The 13,050-nt window shown below is 37.3% G+C and overlaps 1 protein-coding gene across 1 annotated transcript in view; it reads right to left on the bottom strand.

Moving 5' to 3' along the window:
- Positions 1–13,050, bottom strand: part of ACAP2 (ArfGAP with coiled-coil, ankyrin repeat and PH domains 2) — a 69,268-nt gene that overhangs the window by 23,826 nt on the left and 32,392 nt on the right. The window contains exons 7-11 of the mRNA XM_010716370.3: positions 10,854–10,912; positions 10,171–10,354; positions 8,671–8,715; positions 7,577–7,672; positions 4,570–4,644 (exon numbers count right to left, since the gene is read on the bottom strand). Of these exons, the coding sequence (XP_010714672.2) occupies positions 4,570–4,644; positions 7,577–7,672; positions 8,671–8,715; positions 10,171–10,354; positions 10,854–10,912 (459 nt within the window). The remainder of the gene's footprint in view (positions 1–4,569; positions 4,645–7,576; positions 7,673–8,670; positions 8,716–10,170; positions 10,355–10,853; positions 10,913–13,050) is intronic.

The raw sequence follows: 13,050 nt of genomic DNA, 5'->3' as shown, positions 1-13,050 counted from the left end.
GCATTAAAGACTTCACAAAGCCCTTATCGTGGTAGTTTTAACGTAGCATTACAGCTTATATAATATACAAAAACATTCTCAAACTGCTTTAAGTTCTTTTCGGAAAAAGAAATCCTTTCCTTTCCAGGGAGAAGAGGGGGAAAAAAAAAAAAAAGAACAACAAGGCAACCCTCTCCCCCATCCCCACCCAAATCACAAATTCCTCCAACTTACCAGCTCCCAAACATAATGAAACCTGCTAAAGATTTGCATCTTCCTGCCTCAGTGACTCCTGGACTCCTTGACTAGTGAAAGATAATATGCATTCTCTCAGTCTTTTCTACCCAAAATACCGTGTAATCACATTTTCCTTCAAGTATGGAAAACTTCTGCAGAAAATGCAACTGTCTCTTCCAACAAAGAGACTTCAGATTTAACCTCTGAAGACACACACCATCTTAACAGGATCATTTATCTTGCTACCTTCTCAGCCTAAGTAGTCTAAAATAATAAGCCTTCCATGAAATGCATCTGGCGTTATTTTTAATGGCTTTCCTGAACGACTCGCACCTTCACAGAGCAGATAAAGACACACAAGTATGCAGACATACAGCTCTAACACTGCACACACACCAGCTTGGGGGAGGGGGTTAAAGCTCCCCCGTGCTTTATGCATAAAGCTTCACTGAAAGTTGTAGTCGGTAAAACATTTAACTGCCTTCATTCCAAGTAAAGAGATTAAAGTAGAAAAACTAGATAACCTTAGTCTGATCTTAATGTCTCTTAATTCGTAATTAAACAACAGGGAAAAGAGGTCGCATCATAATTTATTTTTATCTTGGATCATGGAAAAGCTTAATGAATCACAAAAAATAATCAGGGGTGGAGAGAAATACATCCTTCTCTTTCCAGTAACCCGCATACGAGAATCACATGTTAATAAATCCAGTCGCTTTGTGTGACTCAGAATCTAATATTCCCTAAACAAACACACAGCCAACAAGGAGCGTTTTAAATATCATTTGTTTGTTCATTTCACTTACTGAGGACTAGAGTACGCTTCATCTGATTGGAATTTAAAAAATTAAACTAGTATTATGAAGCTTACACTGTAGTGTGATACCACACATTTAATTAAGATTAAAGGAATGAACATCTGTGGTTTATATTCTGGTATCAATTTTTCAAGGCTGGTCACCTACTGGAAGACATAAAAGTGAGTTACACAAATGAAATATACAGCATGCTTTTATGGCAGTTTTTGTTGTTGATGTTTGTTTTAATTTAAAAACAAATAAACAAAAAAAGTGTCCACCAGGAGTAGGAAATCAGTTGGCAATGGAAAAACTTTCCGCATTTACAGTCAACCTGGTGGGTCCCAGCATGCTGCACTTGACAGTGGTTCAGTGAATGCATTTTTATACCAACTTCGAAATTTATCACATACACTGGAGTCATTTCACAGCTCATGTTTTCTTTGTTTCTCTACACATTATTTTCCTGTGAGTAAAACATCACCAACCCTAGATTTCAGAGGCAGAGGTGACTGCCAGCACATCACAAAAGCCACGTGAGTCATTTTACTCAGAAAACATCAGGAACATATCAGTATTCTAAACTTGAATTTGTAAGCAAAGATATTATTTGACATTTTGTATACTGCTTCTTTAAAGAAAAGCAAAGTCTTCTTCTTATAAGGCAGTAAATAATGGAGAACAAATACCAAAGAAAAGAATAATCTGAAAAGTTGCTCCAGTATATACCAAAGCAGAAGACATTCACCATGCAAATCCCCCCCCTTTTGGGAAGTTGCTTCCATTCCCATCCCATCACACAGGCAAACTGAAAGAGAAGGTTGTTATTATGCTCAAGATGAAAGTCCCTTGAGGAAGAGCTCAGAACAACACCACATTCAAGTAACAAAGTTTGCAATCCAAGACAAAGGGCCAGAAGTCACGATCATTACTGAACATACAAGCCACTTGAATTACTGGCACATCTTCACTTTTGCAAAAAGCATTAGTCTGTCTCAACAGCAGTTCTGGTTAACGACTGCTTTACAACTCTGGTAGCAACTGGTTTCCTATTACCTTGTTTACTCAAATCACTCTCACTACAGCTGTTTCCTGAACACTTCTTTACAGGTAGGGTTTTTTGTTTGTCTTTCAAGTGAAAGTGGGATTTGAATAGAACAGAAACACTACTTGGGGTTTGATGCAAATGCTTCCTGTACCATTTCCCTGGTTTTAGAACAAAATGTTACTGTCACAGAACCAAAAGGTCATAATGCTGCTCACAAGTGATTTTTAAATCTCATAAGTCAACAGTAGTAGGTAATCCCTAGTATGTGTTGCTTCAAATAATGAGGAGCAAAAAAGCATTTCTAACACTAAAATAATGGCTTCTTGCATAGCTGCTGAGTAAATACAGCACAAATTTAAAATAAAAATCAAACATCAATTATCTTAAGAAAACAAATTATAGTAGTGACCAAACTCTTCCATGACCATTAGCTACTCTAGTAACAGTCTATTTAAACGATGATTATAAGGATGTGATGGATTATTTAATTAGTGCAATTATTCTGCATGCATATGCACACGTATGCAAACACAGGTAGTGAGTGGGTAGGTGTGCACACATGCACTTACCTATAGATTTCAGAAAAGGAACTGCTGTCTATCCACACAATGAAGAAAAGGCATCATTCTGAAGCATCAGATTAAAACTTCAGTACATTAAATCCATAAACACTTCATGAGATATTCAACTCAAGAAGTTTCAGTAGTTATAAAACACATACGGATTTGGTACTGGAAGATTTGGGAACATATGCCTAAGGGGAAGCATAATAGCCCAGTGGAAAGCAACATGACAAGAAAATAGAAACAGGTTGACATCCTGGTCAGGTCAAATGGATGACAAAATGCTGTAAAGAACAAGATCTGAGGTCTAAGGTAGTTTAACATTCTGAACTCCTGATGCACTGGAAACAAACTTGGTGGGAAGGCTGGGAAAAGCAAGTGGGAGATAAAATAGACAGCATGGTTTAAATAAAAAATGAAAAAAAATAAAAATGTAGGAGCTGCAAGAGGAATTTCCAAGGCATGCCTTCCAAAGCCTAGTTGCATTAATCTATGCATTATTATAAAACATATCAGTAACTCGACTGATGATAACAAAAGGCAACATTTATAACACGAAACACAAAACTTTAGAAGACAACATCGATACAACTGAATATACTGAATCTATTTTGGTGACAGCACAAAATGGTCATTCCATTAAAATATTTAATAAATTAATAATCTGATATTGAATGCTGTTTGCAATATATATATTTATATATACACACACACTGCTATAGCTTATCAAGTTTTACAAAACTTGAAAAATTCAAGAACTGCTAATACAATCAGAAACACTTTACCTGTAAAGCAGCCTTAAGCAGCATTTGAGGAAAAAAAGAACATAAACACTACTGCCAACAACAACCATAATGCATGGTAACAAGTTATTACTTCTTTGGTCAATTAAATATAACTGTCCATAACTAAATTCCTTCACCAAGCACTGCTCTCTAAGAGCAAAAACCCCAACCATCGCCCACTCCTAGAAGTAGCAAATTTGAACACAAGCATTGACTTCACCTGTTCCCCATTTCCCAGTGACATTTATACTGACTCCTACTAATGATACCTAAAATAGGAATACAAGCATGTTTCCATTACTGAATTTCTTTATTCAGATTTCACTTCCACTTTTTAAAATTTATGACACTTGAACAGACGAGAGTAAGAAGTGCTCCATTACCTTTAAACTGGTATCTAATTCATTTCAAAAGCACCTGCACTATTAGCTCACTATCAGAGTTCAGTAGAAAAATATATATACAATACATATTTAACTTCTAGCACTATACCTACAAAATCAATACTTATCTAGAGCTTCTGAATCATCCAACCAACAGTTATTTCCCCCCTAATGTGAACAATCTACACTTTTGTCAGTAAGCAAAATAAGAGCTACCATACATACAAATAGGTTCAAAACAACTTCATGTTACCACTTTCATATTTGCACATAAGAGAAGACCCTATGTGAGAAAGTCTATACAAAAGTTTACTTTGCCTCTTTATAGGCAACAGCAGCTGCCAGACTATAAGAAAGTGCTGTACTCATTTGGCACAGTTCAGGAGAGAGCAATACATAAGACTGTATGACTGTGCAGTGTATCTCTCACTCCTACAGCATACAGGAGAAAGAGATAGCTACTTTTTACAGACATACTGAATCCAAGATGTGATTGGAATTAAGAACTCTAGTGAAAAGTTTAGGGATCCCTAAAAAAACCCCAAACCAACCCTAATATTCTATTTATGTTCCAGTCAAAACTAAATATAATACTATATTCTGTTGCATAAAAATGAATAACTACAATTCCATCTTATAGTTAATGACGTGCAAGTCTAATTCTCTGTGCTGAAGATAACATCTTTCACAGTTCCAATGCAGAGATGAACCCTTGGGCACAGATGTCAGAGACATGAAAATGGATGTGCAGTGTACCCTTTACATTCTCTGAAGTACCTTTTGTTGAATAGTGGAGTGCTTTTGCTCCATATCTCTCTTCTCCTTCGCAGCATCTACAGCCAACTGATCCAGCTGTAAAGAGAAACAGAAAACGGGATCTTTAGATTTCAGAAGAAATTTGGTTCTGTAGATTTCATAACACTGACAAAAAAAATAGAACACATTACGTCTAGACATTGCATGATTTGTTTTATTTGCATAGTAAAAAAAAAATCACCTCTCTGGTTCAAGTGTTTACCTTTAATAACCACTGAAGCCTTGTTTAAAGCACTGCACCTATCATCTTGAATTAACATCTATGAAAGGTGTACATTTCTTGTAAGCCCTAGGAGAAATGTTTCAAAGAACAGCATGGTGCCAAGCATATGCGACTCCTATACCGCATTGGTGCTCAGTCTCTGAAGAGAATGACTCATGCTTTAGCTGCTCCTGCTGGCTGACTGGCCTATGCAGCAGCACTGGATTCAGCAGCCAAAACTAGAAAGAGCAAATGATAGTGATTTTTCCCTTTCAGAAAGAGGAGGGAATTGCCCCAACCAGGCTTTTGTATTGGTGGTTTTGATTGAGTCACCAGAACTACTTGAGCAAGGCTTCATAGCATCTTACATAGGACCATTCAAACTGCTTCTTGTTTCAGAAACAACTGATTTTGCAGAGGGACTATCACAATAGAGAGGATTTGATTGAAGTTAGTATCCTTACCAAATCAGTGATTTAAAAAAAAAAGAAAACTAACGAAAGCTTGCTATATCCATGTCTATAATGTCACCATAAAAAATAAAAGTTTTGAAACCATAAGGGAAAAATAAGGCAGGAAATTTAAGATACCCTCTTAGGCAGTAAGTTTGTTTGTTCAGGTCTTGATGTTTAAACAAGGAATAAGGTGAAGAAACAGGCGTTGCTTGACATTTCAGCTACAGTGGTAGTTCTACAAAATGCTACAGAGCCCGATGAGCTCCTGTTTTATCCAGCTGTTAACACAACTCCACGATCCCCAGTCACAGTGATACTGAACAGTGACACAGCCACACTACTTATGGAGCACTGCAGCCTGCAGCTCTGCATCTGAGGGGCAGACACTGTTCCATTCCAGGTCTAAATGCAGGAAACTGGACAGCGTGCAACAGAAATCAGTCACATGGCAGAGGGCACCCTGTAACTAACAGAGCCCCTAATTTACACACCACTTACATCACCTCCATCCAATCCCATAACCACAAACAGAAACCTCTGACAAATCTGGTCATGTCCCCCACTGCTCTCTTTCCCTTGCTTGAAATGATAGAAATGAGAGCAAAAGGAAAAAAAAAAATAAGGGACGCCACAGGGTCTCACACCCTTACATGGGACAGCCCAACAGTTACGAACCATCACACAGCTGGGACGTGTTTCTAAGTCCAGGCTCTGCCAGTTTTTCAGATTCTCAACCACATCTCTTTCCATCTCCTGCTTTTCACTACAAAAACAGCACTGCATCATTCCAGTTCCAAAGCTCAGACAAGAACTTATTCTTCTCACTGCAGTCAGAAGCACAACAACCAAACAGCAACTACTGAGAACTGTGGCAATCACATCACTCAATCAAAATCCCAGTCCTTCTACCCATGACTGGTTAGCCTTCAAAAATCAGATTTCTCAAAATACTGCATTTACTGGTGAATGTATACCATACCAATTCAATGTTTTAAGTGGTATTCTATGCAGAACTAAGAGTAAGATGTTTTGCTTTTTGCATCTTTACCCTAGAATGAAAATTTAAGTCAGTTCTGTTTTCAAACTAATACCACATTTCATGTGAGAAGTGTCAAAATTTCCATGCAAAAGCATATATCACTCTCGTGTGTCATTAAAGCTTCTCTTACAACGATCTGCACTGACTTGTGATACTGCACTGACTTAAAATATTCAGAACACAGAAGATGCTCAGTTCTGTCATATAAACCAGTAGTTTTGAAAACATAAAAGAATTACACACAACTGTACGTCTTAAGATGGCTTAAATTTTACTATTTCATGTGCTATTAAATGTCATATGAACACAGGATTCATCTGAGAATGAGAATTTATTTACTAACAAAAACAGCCAAGAGTATTTTCAGAAAAATCTAACAAATGCCCATTTCGTGTCTCACCACACCTCCTTTGTCTCACCATACCTCCTTCACTACTTGTCAAACACAGATAATTCAACTAAAACAAACTGCAAAATCATTTACAGTTACATTCTCATGAGCTATTTACAAGTCTGTATCTCTTACTTAAAAGCCAATGTCTGCCACAGGAAAATTCAAGAAATTGTACAATTTCAAGGATGTCAATCCAGCTTTGTTCCATTTGCAAAAAAAATTAAACACTCTCAGCTTTGGGTTTTCTATATTTAACTCCTTTAGTTGCTATGATACCAGCACCAACGTGAGTGTTACAGAAAACTGTGCGAGATAGATGAAAAAAATGGATGATCAGCCATTCAAAAATAACCCTGTATTCCTAACCCCAATGATATCAACGAAAAAGAAACACGAAACCTAACTGGCAGCATAAAGCGCCACCAACTGTACAGCTTTTGTTTGCTTTCCTCATCTACTCTTCTAAACAGGCACAGAACACACTCTATACTATCGAAGCACTATAGTTCAACAACTACAACTCAAAATGGATGGATGTGAAAGAATGAAAGACACACAGCCAGAGCTGAGGACAGTCACACACACCTGAACCTTTAGCTTGCTGCTAGTGCACCAAAAGCCAAGGGCTGCAGCTGAAGCAGCTCTTCCTTTCTTGGTGGCAGGACAGAACAAGGAAATTTCATAAACACTGCACCCCATCTGCTTGAGACGAATGCATCTGTTTGCTCTCATTTATTTGCTTTCATACATGGATAGACATTTAGAATTTGGGCTGGTTTTATAAATCTACAATATGCCTCACATGTGTACATAGATGACCGTTCTTCCACACCAGCATATGGTTGTTTATTTATAAGGCATTATTTTTGAAGTCTTACCTGTGCACCCAGATCTTTCATGTAGGGCCCAAGCTCACTGAACAGATCGTAGCCTTGATGGAAAAAGGTCAAATGGGCATACATAAATGACAACATCTAGAGGGGAAAAAAAGTAGATATTTTAAAAAGGCTCAATGTTTATCAGATATTGCATAAATGTCCCTTAATTAATCCATGTGAACAGAACTTACAGGAAAAAAAAAAAGTAAAGCAAAAAACCTGGAGTTATTTTCTGCTGTGTTGTTCCCTGCAATTCTACATCAATAGCTTGTGCAGCTTTCAATGTTGTAAGCAAACATGCAAGGTAAAGGCAGCAAAGAGCCACACAAAATATTTCAGAAGATGTTTGTATTAAGGACAGAAAATTACAATAATTCCTGTCATCTAAAAATTTGTTAGTGCCTGTTTAACTAGCATATATACAATAGAGAGACTACATGATATATTTACCAACTATCCAAAACAATAACTTTTATGAACACAGCTGAGATAAGACTGTCCAGTCATAAAGGAAACAATCTGGGAAGATTTAGAGCACAATGACAAGCAGCTATACTGCTGTGATCCAACAGAACTTTGTGCTATTTAAAGAAAGTAAGGAAAACACAGATTTAGAGCTTTGAAAGAAAGGCACCATTTAATTTTGTGGTCTATTTAGCAGACAGCATACTAAAACATATTGTATATTAGCTGACTCTAAGCTATTTATATAAAAAAATACCATTTTTGTACAATTAGCTTAATCCATCTTAGAATAGACTATGAAAAGTATTCATTGTTTATAAATGAATATAGCAGACTTAAATAGCAGAATTCTTGGCAAACGAAGTTCAATTTTTAACCATGAAGCACATCCCAAGGAACAATGAAAACCTTGTTAAAGTGTTCAACTCTGAACCAAGAGATTGCTAAAAGTAACTAAGTTTCTATGCCAGGTTATAGTAAAGATCAAGCTGACTACCATCAAAGTGCCAACTGTACTTGTAATGTTTAATGAGTAAAAGGACAAATTCATTTTTAATGTACTGCTTTGCAGTCATTTATCATTTTGATGTATTCAAATATATCCATACAGAAATCAAAGCATATCTTACCGATTTTAAGATTTCTGATCTTCTTTTAGATTGAAGAACATTGATCTAAAGAAAAAAGAAAAAGTTGCTGATAGCTGCTGATTTTATTCAGCTTACAAATTTTCCCCATAGAGGTAAACTTCAAATTACTTCCAAATAATCATCAAAGCTTAAGACAACAAAAAAGCGTAACTCAATATCTAATTTCACATGGCACTTCTAAAATTGCAGAAGCTGTGAGTTTTTTAATGATTTTAAAGTGATGCAATCATAGAAAGCTTGCAACTATTGATTTCTACACTAACAGTCACAACTTTCTTAGGCAAGAAGAGAAAATTAAGACACTAACACATTGTCCAGAAGAAATACAATAAACCTCTGAAACAAGGAAAATTTGTACCCATTTTCAAGAAACTGAATTGAATATTTCAAATCCTCTTTTTGACAGCATGAGCTAGTCCTGCTCACCAATCTCTTAAAAATGCTGCTGGCAACATCACTGCCTTCAGTGCTTAGAGACAAAGAATAGACTGGGCCATACTTATTTTTCCTTTCAGCTGACACTTTCTAAAGTGTTCCAGAACTGGGAGACACCTCCAGTCACTGAAACAAAAAGATCACAATAACTTCAGTCACATTTTGCATATAGTTCTACTTTTAAGCTGGCTGAAGTAATTGGCCAATGGTGTTGCCCTAGAACTTGAGATATTTCACTTTATATAAATAAAAGGATGGATTTAATTTTTGACATTCACTTAATTTTATCTTCTTTGTCTCCTAATCCTCAAAGTTGCCATCCAGACCTGCCTTGGATTTAAAGGCCCCATACAGCAGGAAAAGAAATGTGTAATTTTGTAATTTAACACCTCTGTATCAGTTCAAAGATTCCAGCAGCAGGAAAGCTTAGTGAAGCTATAATCAAAACCAGGCTGTAATTCTACACCAAAACCAGAATGTAGTTCTATAGTTCCACAGTTGGTATTTTGGAAAACTGTCTGCAGTGAAAATAATTAAATTTATACAGAACAAACCCCCAGCTCAAGGGAGAAAATAAGAGGAAAGCAAGGGATTTGAAATGCAGTTCAAAGTCAATACAGCTGCAAAGAGACCGTTATTGTGAAGCCACTCTTCCAGCAGAAAAGAGTCATCCAAGCAGAAGGGATTCCTAAGGGTGAATTCATTTTTTGCCTGCATTAATTAAGAGATGCTGAAACTTTGCCTTGCTACTATAAAGGCACCTTTATCATAGGAACTGTACGACGTTAGAACACACAAATTCCAAAAGACAAATGAGCAGCAGGTCAATGGGCACAAGGACCCAGTCTACAGCAGTGGCTGCCAATCTCCGTACACCCCTCTAATAGGTTGCACTGCCACACTAGAACGATTCATGTCATTTGTATTTGCTAGGCTAGGCTACAGTTTATACTTTAAATATTTAAGGAACTACAGCATAGCCAACTTATAGAATACATTTAGGTCAGAAATGTCAAGTTTGAAAAGCATTATTCCTGCACTTACCTGAAGAACGTAATCCAGAGCTATGTGCCGAAAACATTTCCGTGTTGCAGTCAAAATATTGGTTGCTTCCTCTACTTCATGTTGCTTATTTCTTTGAACTTGGGCATTTTTTACTAGAGCATTCTCTTTTTCTTCGCTAACTTTTTCAAACTGCTTCTTTGCATCTTTAAATTTCTTAATATCTCTGCAACAAAGGAAAGATAGATGGCAAGTGAATTCCAAAGCACAAAGTAAGTGTTAAAAGATTCACTGAACAGCCTGTGTTGTGACTGTTACACCTAGCTTCTTTGCTTTCACATTCTTTAATAAATGCTGAGATCAAATAAAGAAATCAAAGGATTACTGCAGCCTCTCTGTCCTCTTCTGAAGACAGGAAAAAATTGAAATTCACATCAGTGTATCTCCTACTTAGTGGGAAAAGCTTTAGTAAGCATTTTTCTTCTAAACTTGGAGAATGACAACACATAATTTATGGTTAGTAATTTGAATCATTTCCATTTAAACGCTTCTGCAAGCTGAATCAAAAGCCTCTCAGATTTTGAGTGATTTTTGACAAACTCAAATATGCTCTTCTCAACTTACGGCTGGTGAGTTTCAGGAAAGACGTTTCACCAACTCACTCACATCAGATGCTTTTAATTCAGTTTTATCTATGGTTTTCCCATGAGTGCAAATTAACTTACTCTTTAACAAAAGTCTGAAGCTGTGCTTTAATTGATCTTTGAGTCTGGTCAAACAGGATCTGAAAGAAAAGCATTAATACGTAGTTCAGTAACTGCAGGATATTCATAGCTTTCCATTTTTGAGATGCACACCGACAGTGTTTAGGAATCCCTACAGCCTGCAATCCATTCTAAGCCACTGCTTTCCTCAACATGTTGAGAATCTAAGACAAGAGTTTCTGAATTTATTCTGTGTGTCAAACTGAATACTTTTTCACGTTATATATCACTTCTGGAGTTAAAAACATCTTGCTTGAGAAATCTTTGCCAAACTTCACTGTGTAGAAAGAAAAAAAAAGAAAGAAAAAAGAAAAAAGCAGTATAGCAATAAACACAGGCTGATGACATTGGTCCATACTCACATAAACGTTTATACAGGAAGGTATAAAGATAATCAAATTAATTTGCACAAGTTGTTGTTTGATGTAGCACCCACGTAAAACAATAACTTTCTAAATTCCTCTGAAAGAGGCATCACTGGATTTTCAGTGATTGGGCACCTTTGGAAAAGAGGTTTGAGTCAGTGTGCCAGAACTAGCATTGCTGCATGTCTACCTGCAGTAATACACTGTTGGCATGGCACAGAGATGTTGAGATGTATGCTTAAGATTTTCAACATACAAAGTCAAAAGTAGACTGGAATCACATTCACCAAAACAACAGCAAAAAATCTAGCAAGTGATGTCAGAGCAGAAGTGTACCTCGTGTTCCAGCCTGTTCTGATGGAACTTGGGCTCAAGTCCAAGTGCAGCACCGATGGCATTACAATCTCTTCACACAGTGTCACTAACACAACTTAGCTTTGACCCACATTTTAACTGAAATCCAGTTTTTGCCTTTTAAAGATGACTAGCAGTCTCTGTTTTGCTGCTATGCTGAGCTATATCCTTGATTGTGACATCATGATTAAGTCAAAAGAATACAGGAAAGAAGTGGTTGTCCCAGCTGAACACAACCTGTTCCAAAATGTAATGATTTAAGTGTGAAATAATCTTAGTGAAAGAACAAGTCAAAAATTCAGTTTGAGTCTTTGTCTCCCTATACACAAAATCTAGGATTAAAAACAAACAAACAAATGCAATACCAAGTACTGCAGAGCAAACCCCTTAGCAGCTTGTTTTTTCCTCTTTCGAGAAAATGCTGAAGGACAGAAAATACAACTGAGTTCAAGCCACCCATTAACAGTGGTACTACACTCACTGTTCAGTCTCCATTTTTGATGGTTTTCAAGACCAAACAGGATAAAAACACTCAGCAGCCTCACAGCTGACCTCGCCTGAGGCAGGCAGGCAGACAGACCAGCAATTCCTGAGGCCTCATCCAACCTGAATTATCCTACATTTAACAGTAAGACAAGGAGCATCTAGAAGATAGCGTTTGAGTTTTCACTATGGAAAAAGCCAAAAAAAAACCCCACCAGATAACAAGAACAGATAAAGTGCTTCTTTACAAGCTGGAAATCACAGTGGGACTACTCCCACTGCTGACATTTAAGTGTGCCAATGCCTGAGGAGTGCACCAACCAAGATCAATACACAAAGAACGCAACCAGATGGCAACTCCACTGATGACTGCACTCCCAGAAGCATCAGCCTTGCAATTCCACTTGCAGTAACAAAGAAGCAGGAGGAAAAAAATGTTAGGAGAAAAAATAATAAGTGAATGTTTTTCCCAAATGAACAGAAAACACTGCCCAGACCATCATTTCACTAGGCTTACAGCCTTCCCAACACATTACCTTTACCACATTACATCAGTCTGGGTCTCAGCCTTTTTTGTAGCAAAGACACATATTGAAAAACTGGCAGTATATACATCTCAGTGGGACCCTCTCCTACCCCTTCCCTCCTTTCTCTGGACAGTGCCTGCTTCTCCTCTTCTTTTCTCCTCCTGCTTCCCCCTCACTCACAAGAGCTCTCCTGCCAACTTGGTCAGCAGCAGAGCTGGCACTGAGCTCATAAGTCCTGATAAACTAAGTAGATTCACACAAAGCTAAGCAGGGCTACAGAGTAAATCTGGCAAAGCTCTACTTTAAAATCCTATGCCATGCCTCACTTCTTATGTTTGTGCCTTTTGACAAGAGCCACTGCTCTACTCAGCATGCTTGAGCACAGCAAGGAAACAGAGGGGAAAAGCAGGACAGAACACACAGGTAGCT

The sequence above is a fragment of the Meleagris gallopavo genome, chromosome 11, assembly GCF_000146605.3.
Source record: "Meleagris gallopavo isolate NT-WF06-2002-E0010 breed Aviagen turkey brand Nicholas breeding stock chromosome 11, Turkey_5.1, whole genome shotgun sequence".
In the NCBI taxonomy this organism is placed as follows: domain Eukaryota; kingdom Metazoa; phylum Chordata; class Aves; order Galliformes; family Phasianidae; genus Meleagris; species Meleagris gallopavo.
This window is presented reverse-complemented; position numbering and strand designations above follow the sequence as displayed.